Source organism: Choloepus didactylus, chromosome 8 (genome assembly GCF_015220235.1).
Source record: "Choloepus didactylus isolate mChoDid1 chromosome 8, mChoDid1.pri, whole genome shotgun sequence".
In the NCBI taxonomy this organism is placed as follows: Eukaryota; Metazoa; Chordata; class Mammalia; order Pilosa; family Megalonychidae; genus Choloepus; species Choloepus didactylus.
In genome coordinates this window covers 28,391,265-28,409,391 of record NC_051314.1, presented here as the reverse complement: position 1 = coordinate 28,409,391, position 18,127 = coordinate 28,391,265, and the positions used below count along the sequence as shown (strand labels likewise).

Genomic DNA, 18,127 nt, shown 5'->3' with positions numbered 1-18,127 from the left:
TGTCAAGTCAGCTCTTCTCCATGCTGAATACATTCCAGCACTCTACTCTCCTTTCTGTCCTTCAAACACTCCCAGCAATTTTATAACCTAGGGCAATTGCCCCAGGAACACTCATCCATACTCTTTACCCAGGGGGATCCTTCCCTTTTAGGTCTCAGCTAAAATGTCATGTTGGCTGAGGGGCTTTTCCCTGCCCCTTATCCAAAGTAGTGTGCGCCTCTTTGTCCATAACTCTTTCACTCATTACCTTGTTATCTTCTCACTGAATTTATCCCTCTCTTTTTAACTTGTTTTTTCCTACTTTCTTTTGCAAAAATATAAGTTCCATTTATATCTGTCTTGTTCACAGCTGGGTCTCCAGTGGTTGGTTTACAGTGGGATGTTTGTTAAATGAATGTGTGCACACTTAAGGACCCAATGTATTGCTGAAGAACACTCCAAATCTTAAACTCAGTAGTTCACACTTTCTAAGTTCCAACTCAGTTTAAATTAAACCGCAGGAGACTTGGATATACTTTTCAATTTAGTTTCTTTTTTCTGTTTCAGTCCTCTCTAATAAATAGTGACATTATCTTTGTGAAGTTACATGCCCCATGGGAAGTCCTTGGAAGATATGCAGAACAAATGAATGTAAGAATGCCTTTCAGGTAGGTATAAATTTGTTTTTCCCCCTTCTCTCTGCTACTTCACTGTAAACCTAATGTGCTGCTCTTTCAGAACAAATAAAACTGAAATCAGCCGGAAAGCTATTAGAGAAGAAAATCCTTCAGCTGTTTAGAAAATGCAAATAAGTTTTCATGACTAATAATGATTTCCTAGCTTTTTGTGACATTTTCTGGCTAATTCAGATTTTAGCAGGTAGATATTTCAAGTACTAGAAAGAAGTGTTTTCAAACCAGCATTTTCATTTCCTAAGGGTGTCATTCTTAGAAGCCCTGTGTACTCTGCTTTGAAATGCCAGACTACGAGCATCAGTGGCACAAGAGATATTCATATTCCTGACCTACTGGTCCCTTCCAAGGCCAGCATTCAGGAATGAATCCAGAAAAACACTAAAATCCTGCTTCTGTAGAAACAAGACAAGAAATTTCATGAAAATGTGATCTTTTAAAAGTAACCTATGTTTACATAATTAAAAAGTCAGTCCATAAATAGTGTGCAAACATAAACATTGATATTTATTCCAAGGGGAATAGAAAATACATTTTTGCAGATTGCTTAGTTATTTTAAATGATCAGTTTAACTTTATCTCGCAGTGAATAGTATTATTATGCATTAAGGAAAATCTATCTTCATTTGCTAGATGTAAGTACAATAACATATTAAACCTGAAATTATAAATGCCAAGAAATGGGGGTGGGGGGTATGGACTCTTCTAAAGAGGCGGGGAAAATTAGTACCACGGATAGTTCCAAAGGGACTTATGGACTAAATACTTTTGGTTTGCAAACATCATTAGCAAGACAGGGTCAGAAGACAGTAACTAGGCAAACTACTGACAATTCTAAATGAGCTGGGAAAAGTTATAGAGACAAAGAATCAGCTACATTCTTAGAAACAGAGAGGTACTAGGAACACATTTAGAGAAGGACAATTTCCATTCATAGGCCTGTGCTGTATCTCCCTGGTGTGTCATATTGTCTTTATTTATTGGCCTTTATGTCCTAATATCAAGTAAAAATAGAAATTGAGATTTCTACCTTCTGTTTGCTTCGAGGCAAAATTCTCAATGCAGATCAGCATAGCTCTGATATTATGAATTTTTTTGTATTTTAAATGTTAGGAAGGAAATCTGAGAACTTGCGGACTTTTTAAAAATATATATATTACCACTTAGAAAGAGAAAGAATATCAATTTAACTTCCATTGAAAGTTGTTATCCTAAAATTAATTAAAGCCAATTATATATTAATATAATAACTAATATAAATTAGCCTGGTATTACACATAAGAACCAAAAATAAAAGAAACCACTACTAATTTCACTTACATAGAACCATAATATCTCCCAGCCAAAAATCTGCCTTTTGATAAAAGGTAGTGAAACTTATTGAAATTGATACCACAATCCAGTAGAAATATCACAAAATCTTCTGCCAGAACACCGCCACCTTTCTCTAGCAAAGAACCCAAGCCAATTGCAGAATCATGAGCAATCATAATGGAAAGCAAATTCCCCTAGTACCTGGAAGGATTTCCTATTTGAAGGGCCTCTCAACACCATAGATACCAAGTCTGGGTGTCGTTATGTAACACCACCTCCAAGAAACGTTAATACATTTTCTTATGCAGCATTAAGAGAATATGATCCAAACAATAAAAATGAAAACCGTAATAACTGTGACTAATAAGCTTCTTTTTAAATCTAGGAATTCCTGCAGGACAACACTTTCAGGAGAAAATACTATTAATGTGTGCCACTAATTGGCCTCATTAATATTGATATGATGCTACCTAAGTATAGCTTTACTTGTTGCAACAGGATGCATTTAAAATTTGTTCTATCATCTTGTCCACGAGTTTCAGGCAAATAACTAACCTTAGAAGATACAGACATGTCCAAAGTAGGAATTCTCCCACGGTGTCATTTCAACAAAATGTACAAACACCAATTTGACTGAACTTAAATGCCCCAAAGAATCTTACCTGTATTTGTTATTTTCTGTACACTGCACTTCTGAATTTAGAATTAAGAATTTGGTTTAGTCTCCTTGGGTTTTTATCCCTACAGTGTTTAAAAGGAAATTGAGGAATAGGCTTATTGTGGTAAACTGCCAATAAAACCTGCTTCTTAAATACCTATATGTCCATGAATATGTTTTTAAGTTTTCACAGATATGCAAAAAGTTGTGGGATGTCAACTTTCCATTTTGTAAAATGAGATCGCCCAGTACAGTTCAAAACTCATATAAACCACATTTCATTGGGTGAAGCCCAAAATGTGGAAAGGGAGAGTGCATTTAATAAAGCATCGAACTCACGTGCTCTCCATTCAGACTACACTCAGAATGCGTATTTTTAATGTTTTTAAAATGCAGTTACACAGCAATGCAACATCTCCTTACAAAGTCCAATTTTTAAAAATTTTGCAGGACTCCACTGGCACTGTTTAATTCACCTATAAACATCCCCAGTGGTTAGGCAGTGTGCCCAGTGTGGTTATTTACAGCTGGTTGTCAATGATGATTAGTTAGTGTCCTTCCCATACTAGTTAATTGTTATCACTCTCTACATATTTTGTAGGTGAGGAGCAACCATAAGAAGTTATAGTAATGTGGAGAGGAAGAACTAGCAATTGAAATTGTTTCTTAAGATTTCATGGCAAAAATGCATGCCCTGTGTGCCCACTACATTTCTCACTGTTAATCTCTTTTTAGTTTTTTCTTCTTCACCTCTTACAGGCTTCTATCTTCAATCTCCTTTCCTTCCTTGCTAGTTCAAACTGTAACTGACGATGGGTTTTCTTCTCGACTGGCTTCATTTTTGCTGTTCTTCCAGGAGAAAAATCTATTACCTGCCCCGTCGGTACAAGTTCATGAGCAGGTCAGTAGCATGCTCTGTGACAGCGTGTTTGTTTGGCCTGTAGGCCTGCCTACTCCAGCAATGCAAGGAGCTACATGCTGGGGAAGATGGGCCTCTGTCTCATGGAAAAACCAGCTGCCATTCACATTTCAAAAATAGCTATTTTCAGGTTAGCTTGAAAAGAAGCAAAGATGGAAGTGTTCTTCTCAGAGTCTTCCCTGTGACTTCTCCACACTTGGAGGATGCAGTTCATCTGCAGGTGTGTCAGGGGTGTTGTTTTGTTAGGCCATTTAATTAGATAAAATGCCACAAATCCCAGACATTTGGAACATCTTTGTCCTGAATGTTATTTTTTTTCACACAAATTCCTCCCTCCACTGTATGGACCTTCAAAGCTTGAAGTGCAGAAGTCACTCTTTTACAAAGCTGCTGACATTGGAATCCCATGGGCAGAACCATCCTATGTTAGCAATATTTGGTTAACAAATTGTGCAGATATGTTAGATATATTCTCACTCAAAAGCTGTTCCTACCCACTTCAAAATAAAAAACAAAATGATCCCACTGGATGTAGGTCACGTTTACTTTGTAGCCTTCCAAAGCTTGCTTTTCTTTGCTGTTTTGTTGTTGTTGCTGTTGTTGTTGTTGATTCTGTTGTGATCATTGGCAAATCTAATTTCAAAATCTTAATTGGTCTCATGTTTCCAGTAAGCTGTAGCATTGGAATCCAAAGAAATTAAAATGTGATTTCTCAGATTTTCCCTATGCAACACCCTCATTAGCATTTCCTCTTTCATAAGGCAGTAGACATGGCACTTGGAGTCCCCATGATTTAGATTATGTCCCTTGTCACATAATGACCTTCGATAAAAACCTGATGAAGCACTTTAGACTATATCAGGACCTTTCAGTAATTCTCAAAATTCAGCCAGCAGCATAATCACCTGGATTGTTAAAACACTTGCTTGTTAAAACACAGATTGCTGGATGCCATGCCCAGAGTTTCTGATTCAGTAGGTCCAGGGTAGAGCTAAAGAATTTTATTTCTAACAAGTTCCCAGGTAATGCTGATGCTACCTGGTCCTGGGACCACATTTTGAAAATCACTGGTCTGTATAAGAGATCCATCTCCACCTTCTCATTAAGGGGTTTGATTGACTCTAGATGGAGTGAATGAAAACCAATGGCAAATAAAACCCAAGGGAAACATGACAAGGAGAAGAGAAGAGAGATTTCCCCAACTGTGATAATACTGTGAAAATACCATGTCTGTACATGATATTATTGCAGCCAATTGAATGCAGTATATTTCAGTTACTAAAAAGAATGAGGGTGGAGGGCAGTCTTACTCCTGTGCACATGTGCCAAGTAGCCTTGATTTAGTAAAGTCAGTAGGGGTAGGAGAAGGCACATCCTTGAGGATCTAAAGGCTGGGTTCAAATCTTGGTGTTGGGTGACTTTGGGCAAGATGTCAAGGTACATCTTTGAAACTAGGTTTTCCTCATGTGTGAAATGAGTATACTGATTCTTACCCTGTGGTGTTGATGTGAGGTTTAGAGATGGATTATCCAGAGCACCTGGCATTATACCTAGTATGTAGTAGATGTGCAACAAATGGTATCAACAGTGATTATATATAATATTTATAATAATGGCCTTATATCTTTGCATACCTCATATTCCCTTTCTATCTCTGAACTTGTTATCCATCCCCTCTAGTCTCTCATTTCTTCTGCCCTCTAGTGACTAGTCCACTAACTGTTCTGATTTTACTTGCCAGGTAGTCATTTTCACTGTGGCCCCACTACCCACCCAGTTACCTAAGTTAAAACCTTAGGATAATTCTGAATGTTCCACCTCTTCATCTAACCAGTCTCTCAAGTCATGAAGATACTGCCCTGTGACTACCTCTGTAAACCATACACGGCTCTCCATTCCCACTGTCACCACCATAACTGAGCTCTCATCACCTCTTGCCTGTTTTGCATCAGTTTATCTTCCTGCGTTGTCCTGACCCCTTACCAAACTCTCCTCTAATCATCTTCCTAAGAAGTAAATCTGATCACGTCACATGGTGACTACCCCATGGTGATCAAAATAAAGTTAAAATCCTTCAGCATGAAGAAAATCTCTTTATAAATTGTCTTCTCTCATCTCTACCCTCCGAACACTCTCCTCCATCCACATTGAACTACTCATGATTCACAAATACATTATACTCACTCAGACCTATGTGCTTTTGTGCTTTAGTGGTCTTCTGGAAAGTTCTTTCCCATCATATTCACCTATATAACTCCATCCACATGTTTGGGCCTTTTGGCCAGGTTCGATGATGCCTCTTCTCTATTCTCCTTTTGGCATTCTCTACTCCCGTAACCCCATGCTGTAATTTATAAGGTACGTGTCCCTCTCCCCTCCTGGACAGTATTTGAAGGCAAGGATGGCTCATTCAATTCTATATTTGCAGCTCCTGGCACATTGTTGGTGGAGTGAATGAATAAATGAATCTCCATACACATTGGAATGGGGGGAAGAAGGTCACAAAGAAAAGTGTAAAAAAGTCAAGTGTACCTAAGTATCAGACATAGACTTGGGATTGAAACATTTGCTCAAACAATGGGGAGAGGTGGGTAATGAGTGTTTAAAAAAAATCAGTAATAAAAGAACCAGAGAATCTTAAGGCTGGATATCAAATGTCATCAATTCAAGTCTTTCATCAGATGCTTAACCACTTGCTACAGCTTCTTTGCTATATTGTGGCCATCCCATGTTTGTACATCCCTGAGAAATGAGAATTCCTTAACCATCTGTGGGTAGTTCTGACTGTTAGAAAGTTAAAGGTTTAAAATAAGCCTTAATCTTTCTCTCTGTAGCCCTCACCCCTTGATCATAGTTCTGTCCCCTGAATAGGCAAAAAATAATCTATAGACCAATATGGCAAAGTATATGAGAAAGATGGTGACATTATAGGCAAAAGTATTTAGCACTTAGCAGCTATTTTGAAATTGGAAGTTGGGGAGAAAGAGGTTTCATGCCTAAGAGTTTAGAAAAATATTGTTGGAAGTAACAGAAGAATGGGAATCCAGAAGAGATTCAAGTGTGCTGAAGAAGATGATGATTTTTGTTTCAATAATGCTGGATTAAAACACAAAGTAGGTCTTTGAGATGTTGGTGTCCTGGAGGCCTTTGGAAGTGATGGCAACACAGCTGAAGTGAGAAGTAAAGCTAAAGAATCCAATGTGGAAGTCAAAAGCATAGAAGTCATGACTTTAGTCATGGGAGTGGATGGAATATCCCAGGAAAGGATGTCAACAGTGAAGAGAAGCAATCCAGTGGCAATTCCTTGGGAAAATCTGTCTTTAGGGGACAGAAGGAGATGAGATGGAGATTGGAAAGAAATAATCTGAGAAGTAGGAGGAAAATCAAGGGAGTGCAGTATCACAGGCGCTGGGGAATGAGTTCCCATAAGGAGGAGTGTTCTGCTGCCTTTGATGATATTTAATTTCATTAATCTAGGAAAGCATCTCTAAAACAAGCCTATCTCCTTAATGATAAGATAAATGAATTAAAAACTGTAAATTTTCCAAGCAGTCAGAGGAAATATACATCTTTTCACGTATTTTAAAAGTCACCTGAATCCTGTAAAACACTCTCATGTACTTCAAACTTTTTTTTTTTTTGGAGTAAATTCTCTTTTTATCCAGGTACTTGTTCTATTAAATGCTGATTTGACACTCATCTATGGGCAGGTATACAGGCATTATACATTACCTATCCAATAAAGACAGAGAATTTATCATCTTTTTTCTGTCCCCCCTTTTGCTTTCACAACACAGCACAAATATAGTCTGTAGAAGATGTAATTGCAAAGTGACAAATCTGATTATTGTGGGTGACTTTTAGCTGAAGTCTCAGTACTGTAACACACCTGCCCCTCACCCTCCGCCCAGCCCCAGTTGTGGCTATCCTGCTTGACGTAATCCTTTGCAATGCTTGGCAGAGTGAAGGGTGGACACTTCTACATTATCCATACAGTGCAACTATAATCGTAACAGATAAGCACATAGGCAAAATGGCAAAACAGCTTGTATATTTCCATCCTGTTTTAAAATATTAATATATGTAAATGTTCCAAAGCCTTTGACTCTTCAATAATGATCTTTAGGCTGTGCTTCAAATAGTCCCCCATGACCTAAAAGGATCACATTAGCTTCCAGAGATCTCTAACTCCCATCTGAAGAGAAGCTGGCTCTAAGAAAAGGAAAAAGAAATCCAAGCCTCCTATTGTCTGATGTCAGTACAGGAGGGCTTCGTTTACTGCAATGAAGAGCTGTGTAAAGCCTCTGTTGAAAGGAGGAAAGAGAGAGAAAGAGAGAGAGAGAGAGAGAGAGAGAGAGAGAGAGAGAGAGAGAGAGAGAGAGTATGTAGGTGCCCTCTGGGCATATCATCCCTAAAAATCTAATCCAGCTATTAGAAACATGATGTTATTATAGAATTTTCTTGTCTGGGGGAAAAAGCAGGTATCTCTGAAGTATGCAATTAATTCTTCTAATTAAGTGGTCATTAGTACACACTCCCCTCCTGGGTTGTTAGTGGCTCAAGGGAAAGGACCTTGTCTTCTCTTCCTCAGGGTGTGCCCCCAGCACCCAGGTTGGGACTCTGTGCTCAGTGGTAGCTTATAAAGGTCTGCTGAAGGGTTAGCATGCTGGCAGTGAAGTACTTTCAAGTGCCCTTTTCTTTAGTTGTCATCCTCTGTAAAGTGCAGATGATTATCTCCGCCTTTAAAGCTGAGGAAGCCAAGGGTCAAAGAGGTTAAGTAGAACCTTCCCAGGACCTAAAGAGCTGGCAAGTCTGTGCCCATTTTCTTTGCTGCACTACCATCTCTTTCTAGCCATCTGCAGTCTCATTTGCCATGAACCAACATTTTAGGGAGAACCTGAACTTAATATCAGAACAGCATCCCATAAAAGTATTTCACCTTTTAGTCCAGATATTAACTTGACAAGTCATGGCCAGGAATGTCCAGATGAATGATCCATTTTTTCTATATTGATTCGTCCAGGTATTCTGTAAGCAGACTGTGCTCAGTAGATGGTAGAAATTAAATAAAGTGACAGTGTGTCCAAACAAAATTAATGCTAAATCATTAAGTCAACATTTTCACTTTGCTTTTCCCTTTCAGTGGAAAATTTATTACATTCCATACTGATACTAAAGGGACAAGAAGGATGCTTTCTGATTAGTTGTTTTCTCAACTTGAACATTTCTAAGTAAATTTCAGGTTTGCATGTGTAGGGACATTTATCAGTTGCATCATGGGAGCACAGAACTCAACATGTGAGAATCAGCTTATCATTGTCATCATCAGTTTCTTCATCCCAGAAACCACTACTTAATTGAGCAATTGTACAATGTCATTTGTACAAGCACTTGATATTCATGATCTCATTTAGTCCTCACCAGTGTCCCATGCAACAGGTACTGTTAGCTCAGGGGGATTTGGTCACTCACCCACCATCTCATTCATGGCCAGCAAGCTGTGCAGCTAGGATCTGAACCCACTTCTGGATGACTCCAAAGTCTATCATTCTATACTAAACATTATTCATTATGCATTGTAAAGCAAAGCTCTCTATTTACTCAAGTTTGTTGGAATGCTTTAACCAAAATATTGCCCAAATCACCAATGACATATAGTATCTAAAGAGCATTCGTTAGATCATCAACTTAGAGATGAAAAAACTTAAGCTCATTAAGGAAAAGGCATGTCCCAGACCACACCAATATACAATGGAGAATCCAAAATCCAGTGATTTTGACACTGTTTCACCTTTGTGTGGTTGAGGGGATTGTCACTGATGTCTGAGTGGCAGCTTTTGGAGAAAGGCGTGTGCTTGTGGAAGAGCAGCCCAGGGGAGCACTCACTCGTCATCCTGCCTCAGAGAAGTAGACTCTTGTTGCCAGAGCCATTTTACTGGGAGGTGGTAGCAGTTTGTGGAATGTCAGCTTCGCACAGGGAGATCCTGGCCAGCCAAGGCCATGTCCTGAGGAGAGGATAAGACCAGGACTGTTCTAAGAGGTGTATTCATTTCCTTTTGCTGCACTAACGAATTATAACAAATTTAGCAGCATGGAGCAATGTAAATTTATTATCTCACAGTTTGGTAGATCAGTGGGGTTCAACTGGTTTCTATGCTCCAGTCTCACAGTGTCATCCAGCCTGGGCTCTTATCTGGAGGCTGGGAGGGAGAATCCACTTCCAAGCTCATTCAGGTAGCTGACACAATTCAGTTCAATGCAGATGTAGGGCTGAGTTCTCTGTTTCTTTGCTGGCTGCTGGCCAAGGGTGATTCTCAGCTTCTAGAGGCTGCTCGCATTCCCTGGCTCACAGCCCCTCCATCTTTGAGTAGCAGTGGCAGGTCTAGCCCTTCTCACACTTTGGATTTCTGACCTCCCTTCTTCCTCATCTCTCCTACTTCTGGCCAAAAAAGTTTCTCTGCTTTTATAGGACTCACGTGATTAAATTTATCCCAGACAAGTAATACAAGATAATCTCTCTATTATAAGTCCCTTTTGCCATGTAACATAGTATTTTCACAGGTTCCAGGGATTAGGGTGCAGACATCTTTGGAGGGCCATTCTGCCTACCACAAGAGGACATAAACTGCTGAACATGCTGAGTATTTGTTCCTGTGGTTGTGAAGAGCACATGGCATGCACCAGAGTGTGTGATAAAACCTGGATAAGCCAATCTTAGTCTGCCTACGTCTGCTCAGGCTGCCTCAGTGAAGGCCAGTCCATTCTCCACCCCGTTAGTGTCTCAGGGGGTTAATTTTTAATATGTTGCTTCAAATCTCTCTCTTTCCAATGTCCTTCTTCCAGTATAATGTTTCAAAAGCCTAGTTCCTCTGTTTTCCATCACTTTTACATTAACCTCCATAGTCCTTAAGAAGTTATTAATAATTCTTGCTGTCTAACAGCTTCTCTAAAGTATTTCATATACACATTCTTTCATAAAACTCCTAACAACTCTGTGAGGTTGTTAAGACAGGTATTATTAATATTATTTCCTATTATTATTACCCCATGTTATAACACTGGAAAAATAAGTCTCAAAAAGTTGAGTGATCTGTGGAAGGTCACATATCTGATAAGCAACAGAGCCAGGACTAAAATCCAGACATCCAATTATAAATCCCAGCTGTTTTCCACCATACCAAGTGGCCTCCCCTCACTTTCTTTTAGTTCCTTTGCTTCTCATCTTTCAATTAATTAATCATGTTTCATTACCCTGGTATATTCTCTCTTTGCCATCTCCATGTTTCATTTAAATTGTGGTGCCACAGCTGGTTGCTAAAAGCTGCCATTTTATCCCATAGAGCATTTATGTCTGATTTTTTACAGCTTTATTTGTTTTTATCCACTGGTATGCCAAGCACTGTACCCAGCTGGATTGAATTCATAGTCTTTGCATGCAGAGCCCAGATTCTGTGAGAATGTGAACTTTGCACAGTGTAATCCAATTAGTGCTGCAGACAGGAGATGTGTGGGAGGTAAAAGCTCTATTATTAAAACAAAAAAACCAAAAACAAAAACAAAACTTTTGGTCAATGTCCTCTTTCTTGAATGAGTTTTAAGGCAATCAAATAAAGTCAAAAGCCACAGGGAAGGCCACCAGCTTAGCCTACAAAGTACAATTTATGAGTCCATTTAAGGACTAAATCATTATACTTGGACAGATGTGGGTAAAGCACAATTAACATTGAATTAAAAAGCAAAAAGACAAAAATATTAAAAAGCAAGCTGGTTGTGCAAATTCTAATTTAAAAAAAAAAAAGAAAATGGAGAAGATAGTAATAATAGCCAATGCTTACTTACTGTCTGCCAGACACTGTTGTGGAGACTTTCTGTAGGGATTAATCAGCTAATCCTCACAACAACCCTATGAATTGGGTATCATTATCATGCCCATTTCACAGATAAGAAAACTAAAGCAAAGCTAAGTTAAATAACTTACCCAAGGTCATACTGCTGACATTTACAGAGCCAGGATTTGAATCTACGCAGTCCAGCCCCAGAGCCTGTCCCCTCCTCCACCGTCCCTTAATGCCTCCCTGAAGCTTGTTGGCTCACTATGTGAGGCAGGGAAGGACCCAGCGGGTGAAGGATGGAAGAGACAGGAACTTTTTCCCTGTTGTCTTCAAACCCTTCTTGGGGGCTTTGAGCCCTTCCAGTCCTACTATTCCTTTCTGGGTGTCTAACCCTGGGTAAAATCTGTACCTCTCTGCTGTGGTGTCCTCTTTGAGGGAAGGGCCCCAGAGCAGCTGTAAGAGTCTCTCTTCGTTGAGAACCAGCTAATGAGCTCGCTGTCTGCTGAGGGGCTGCTCAGGGAAAGTGTGAGAGGCAGGGGTTCCCAAAGAGAGTGGCCACCGCCAGGCAGACACCAGGCCACAGCGGGGCTGGAACAGTGCTGAGAATCAGGGAGGTGGTAGAAGAGGAGTTTGCCATCATTGTTCCGTTTGATTATATTATAAATTGATATTACAAATATTCCCTTCAGCTGGGAGTTTCACAAAAAAGGATAAATTACTGTGTAAATAGTTTTAAAAACTAAAAATAAAAATCCGTGTGCTTTCAGTTAATAGATTTACAAAGCATTTAGATATGTTCTTTTCCAGGGTAGTTTATTCCTTCTGCAGCCTGTAAGTGGAGATCCCCATTATCAACTACTTTTGTAAAGCAATCCCTAAAATGGAGAGTCCAAAATTTGGCATTGTGGTCCTGGTTGTATTTACTGGTTGTGATTTGGGCTGGATAATCACTCCCCATGGGTCTCTTTTGTGTTGGTAAAATGAGAATGATTCCTGTTCAGTGCACCTGACAGAGATGCTGTTTGATATGAGCTTTTGGGGGAAAAAGAATTCAGAGTTGTAGGTACCTGAAGTAGCATAATCATCTTAAAGACTGGTATGTGTTTTGCTTCAAGTGGCTTGCTGTGAACAATGATTGGGGATCCAGCTCCTTGGAAGCTAGATGTTTTCTCAGCAGAAGTCTGATTTACAGAGAGAATAGGGAGGTGCCCACAGAGGAAACTGGGGCTTGAAGACCGCTTTTAGGAGGCTGTTTTATTTGTTTTGGCATCATTGTGTGCACTGGCTAGAGTGATACATGTGTGCCCAGGACATCCCAGCACCTTGAGAACATGGAGTCAGCTTGAAAAGAAAGCAGAGGGCGCTAAGGAGCTGACGGTGTGCTGGGAGGCTGCTCAGGGAAGGTGTGAGACCCAGGAAGGAATTCATGGCCTCAGGCTCTCTGTGCACACTCCCCCGTGATGTGTTCTTGTCCCCCCTGCCCCCAGCAGTGGGGGCTCTTCTCTGACCTCAGATGGGAGATTTTCCCAAGCACGAAGTTAATTTCTAGAACCTCCAGTATGTAAGAAGTTAGGGTAAGATCTCTGCCGCCTTGCTTAAGGACCTGTCAACTCCTTTCCAGTGCCTTCTGGTCTTGTTAGGACTACTCAGTCATCTCTTGGCATGTGGGTGGACATATAAATCATGGCTGCTATTTTATAGACAACAATATTGAGGCTGCTTGGTGAAGTGAAAAGGACACTGAGCTCCAGCTCTCTTCTTTACTGTGTGACCTTACTCTTCTTTCTGAGCCTCAGGATTTTTATCTGGAAACGGGGGCATCATGAGTGCAATGGGGGTGACTTTGAGTGTGTGGTGTCATAATTATGGCTCTGCAGTGATTTCCTGTGTCTCCGGGCAATGCTGACATGCTCTACCCTTTGGTCTTGCCTTTCATGTACCACAGGATCGATAAACAAATAAGCAGGTTTCGGAGATGGTTACCTAAGAAGCCAATGAGGCTGGACAAGGAGACACTGCCAGACCTGGAGGAGAATGACTGCTACACTGCCCCTTTCAGCCAGCAAAGGATCCATCAGTGAGTGTTAAGCCTTTGTCTTATTGAGGACGTGCAGCTGTGGTAGAGTCTTTTCCTGCACGGCTTTGATTCCTTGGCACATGGAAGGACCAGGGAAGTGCCCTTTTCCCCTAAAAGATCTGTGGGTGTTGATATCCCTTTTATATTAATGAGGGTAAGCTAATTGCTATAACAAACATCCCCACATCTCAGCGGCCTAAGATGGTACAGTGATCATTGTCCTGTGTGTTAGCTGAACAACCTTCTCCATGGTGATCCAGAGACCCAGGCTCTTTCTGTCTTGTGAATCTGCCAACTCATAGTACTCAGAGCTCCCCGAAGGCTTGTCAATGTAGCCAACAGACAGGGGAAGTAGTCTATTCCTTTCCCTACTGAAAAGGGAGGTTTTTTGTTTTGTCTTGTCTTGTTTTGTTTTGTTTTTTGGCTTGGTTTAGTTTGGTTTTCAGTTTTTGTTTTTGTTTTAACTCAGTTCACTTCTTGGTTCCCCTTTCTTCAGCAAGTCAGCCCAGGAAAAGCCACATCGCCTGGCAGCTCACTGGCTGGCTCATTTGGCAGACTATCTCCAAGCAGCAGTTTGTCACTTTTGACACATGGAGTTAAGTAATTGAGCCTGTGAGGAATTGCAGAAGTGGTAGAGAATTTACTGTGATGCTTCTGAGATGACAAGAAACGATGGCTGGATGGCAGTGTAGGTGGTTCAAGGGAAATGCATGCCAGAGACCGTCAACAACCAGGGAGAAACAGACTCTTAAAAGGGGCCTAAATCAGGTGTGCCCAGCCTCACTCTCAGCAGGGCTTCAGGAATTCCTGGCCCACCCTGCACCAGCAGTGGGAGAAATGACTTACCAGAGGGTAGGAAAGGAGCAGTGGATTTTTTTTTAATAAGTTGCTGATTTTGAAAAAAAATAAAAAACTGAATGGCAGTTGCCATGAAGTTGCAGGGAGTGCAAGGTGGGGGCATGATTCAGCAACAGAAAATCAGTTAAAGTCTATGGAAACCTAGAGGGTAAAGGAGAGAAGAAAAATCAAAGAATAGGTTTTCCACATCAAAATGTTTAATGCCTCTAAGACCAGTCTAATGCTAGGAAAGCAACTCAATAAGCCTCTGATATAGTCAAACCCGGGGTCCTCAAGAATCATATTGATATGAACCCAGCCACATTCTCTGAACATTTAAAAGGGTCACTGAAGATGTGAAACTCTCAGCCTGACCTCAAAATCCTGGGAATCTTTCATGAGAAATAAGAGGGGAACTTAATGTAAACTCAGACATCAGGATTATGGGTATTTTCTTAAGAGAAAAATATGCATGAAAGGTAACGTGTTCCTCTTTTTTAATTTAAACCCTTGCCACATATATGCTGTTCATCTTGAATCTTAGACAAGTGATTGTTTGTTTTTTATATTCTTCTGCAGTCTGGTTTACATGCAGATTTTCCCTTTGCTTCTCACCTGCCTGAGAGAGTATCAAGCACAGTATAGGAAGATCTCAAAAAATTTCAGATGGATAAGTTATTGGATGGTGGGTGGGTAGATGGATAGATAGATGGATGAATTAGTAAATTATGTAGGATGTGCTCTGGAGTTTTGTTTTACTTTAAACAAAAGGATATAGGCCAAGGGGACAGGAAGTTTTCCAGCCACTCCAGATATGCTGGCTATGTTTCCTGATGCTTTTGCTTTAGAACAAATTTTCTTAGCATGGTTCTCAAAGTCAGAAGTACCTGGGACACCCATCAGGATCACTGAGGACCGGAACCAAGAGTATTTTTAAGAAATATTTTAATATATAAAAATGAGGTATGATAGCATGTGGGATATGGGTATTCAGTCATCAGTCTCACATATTTGAGAAGTCTTTTTTGAAATGTTTGACTATTGATTCACAGAAAAATTTATTAATTCAGCAGTCATTAAATCAATGTCCACTTCCTGCCAGGTACTGTTTGGGTATAGATTTAAAGATAAATAATGCACAGTCCTTGCCCCCGGCCTAGTGAAAATGGCATACTATTTAAAAAAAATCATAAATATTATGATGGGTGTGACTTAAAAGAGAAAATGTCAGTTATCCAGATTTGGGGAGGGAAGTTTGGTAAGTAATGAGGATTGGTCACAAATAAGAAAATAGTCAAGTTGCATCTTGAAGGATAAGGTAGGTCCTGGTAGGTAAGGGTGGAGAGATATCCAAAAAGAGAGAGCAATGTGTATATAAGATAACAGGGTAGATGACATATGCCATTTTAGGGCAAGAGAATCAAGGAAAAAGCAGAGGGACAGCGGAAAGGAAGCAAACATAAGAACCAGACTTCAGTGGGACCAAGAGAATGTTCAGGCAGTTCTATCATGTAAATGGGAGCTGAAAAATTAAATAAATGCTCTGAATATTATGGGTGGAGGGGATTTCTTTCTCTTTGAAATTTGTCATGTCACATGGGCAACATTACTTTGATAAGTGTGTAAAAGTAAAACTTGAACAATGCTGGCTGTCAAGTTGGAAACAGTTGTTTGATACAATCAGAAAAAAAAAAAAAAAAAAATCCCTAAGGATGCTTGAGGGAGATAGTCATGGGTTTAAAGTAATCAGAAGTAGTTGGTTAATGAGCTCTGGGATTTATAACATGATATCCAGACTTTCCAAATGCAGTCCGGAATTCCACATGACTTCATAGTTTTGCAGAAAGTTGAATGTTTGATGTGGGTGTTTGTCTAGAAGTAAAAGAGAATAATAGAAATTTTAAATGTGGGTGTTGTAGGAGGGGCATGAATGTAAGAGAAATAAGGGAAAAGAATTGTAAGTTTAATAAATGCTGATCAAAGTGGAAAAGAACATTAAAAATGTTTTGCTCTTGGAATAAAACCCCACCTCCTCATCTGGCTCACTCGCTCCTGCTTTCATCCCCCTTTTACGTGTTCTGGCCACACTGAACTGCTTTTAACTCCTTGACTCACTGTGCCCTCTTTTGTTTCCTGTATACATGTGCTGTTCCTTCTGCCTGGAACACCCTTTGTCTTAGGTGTTCATCATTCATGCCTCATCAGAGATGTCATTTCCTCCAGAAAACCATCCATGATTTCCAACCCGCACCCCAATTCTAGGTGAGGTTCTCTCCTCTATGTCTTGGTAATATTTTTCTTTTCCCATCATAGTTGTTAATAATTAATGGTATCATTCATTTTAATTGTTTTCTCCTAGACGCTCTGATCTTTGAAAGACTATGTCTGTCTCACCCATTTTTTTAATCACATGGCAAGTACTAGATAATGATTTGTTAAAGGGACAAATGAATAGATAGAAATAAAAATAGTCGAAACACGTTGGTAAAGAAGAAAGAGGATGTGAAGTTAGGTCATTGCATAGGCTTCTAAAATCAAATTCAGACATCTCCTCACACATGGTCCATCTCCATTGTCTTCGTCTCGCTAAACAGCACAAGGTGCTGAAAACAGCGTGTGGAAGCCATACTTTTTTTTTTTTTTAATTCATTTTATTGAGATATATTCACATACCATGCAGTCATACAAAACAAATCGTACATTAGATTGTTCACAGTACCAGTACGTAGTTGTGCATTCATCACCAAAATCAATCCCTGGCACCTTCATTACCACACACACAAAAATAACAAGAATAATAATTAAAGTGAAAAAGAGCAATTAAAGTAAAAAAGAACACTGGGTGCCTTTGTTTGTTTGTTTTTTTGCTTCCCCCATTTTTCTACTCATCCATCCATAAACTAGACAAAGGGGAGTGTGGTCCATATGGCTTTCCCAATCACATTGTCATCCCTCATAAGCTACATTTTTATACAATCATCTTCAAGATTCATGGGTTCTGGGTTGTAGTTTGATAGTTTCAGGTATTCACTGCTAGCTCCTCCAATTCACCAGAACCTAAAAAGGGTTGTCTGTATTGTGCATAAGAGTGCCCACCAGAGTGACCTCTCGGCTCCTTTTGGAATCTCTCTGCCACTGTAGCTTATTTCATTTCCTTTCACATCCCCCTTTTGGTCAAGAAGCTGTTCGATGTTGGGTCTACGTTCCTCCCCAGGAATCATATTCCGCATTGCCAGGGAGATTCACTCCCCTGGATGTCTGATCCCATGTATGGGGGAGGGCAGTGATTTCACCTGCCAAGTTGGTGGAAGCCATTCTTGACACCTCTGTTCCTGTTTGGTAAAGCTGACGTTATGCAAAATACTAGAAATGGATTGGCTTTCATAAAGGGGATTTATTAAGTTACAAATTTACAGTTCTAAGGCCATAAAAGTGTCCAAACTAAGGCATCAACAAGAGGATACCTTCACTGAAGAAAGGCTGATGGCATCCAGAACACCTCTGTCAGCTGGGGAGGCAGGTGGCTGGCATCTCCTGGTCCTTTGCTCCCAGGTTCTAGTTTCAAAATGGCTTTCTCCAAAATGTTTCTGGGTGTCTGTCTTCACTCCTCTCTCTCAGCTCCTGTGCATCCTTGCTTCTTCTTCCCAGGGCATTTCTCTCTAAGCATCTGGAGGTCCTCTCTTAGCTCCTCTGGTGCAAATGCTGGGCTTTATCTCTTAGCTTAGCATCTCCAAGCATCTCCAAGCATCTGAGTCTGTGTCAGCTCTTAGCTTCTCCTGGGAGCAAACTCTGGATTACATATCTTAGCTTCTCTCCAAA

At 40.1% G+C, this 18,127-nt stretch overlaps 1 protein-coding gene across 4 annotated transcripts in view; it reads left to right on the top strand.

Moving 5' to 3' along the window:
* Positions 1-18,127, top strand: part of ANO4 (anoctamin 4) — a 514,881-nt gene that overhangs the window by 370,576 nt on the left and 126,178 nt on the right. For 3 of the 4 annotated variants that reach the window (XM_037846690.1, XM_037846691.1, XM_037846693.1), the window contains 3 exons: positions 547-647; positions 3,500-3,544; positions 13,340-13,471. In XM_037846690.1, the coding sequence (XP_037702618.1) occupies positions 547-647; positions 3,500-3,544; positions 13,340-13,471 (278 nt within the window). Of the gene's footprint in view, positions 1-546; positions 648-3,437; positions 3,545-13,339; positions 13,472-18,127 lie in introns of those variants that run through there. The other variant, XM_037846694.1, reaches the window with a different exon arrangement.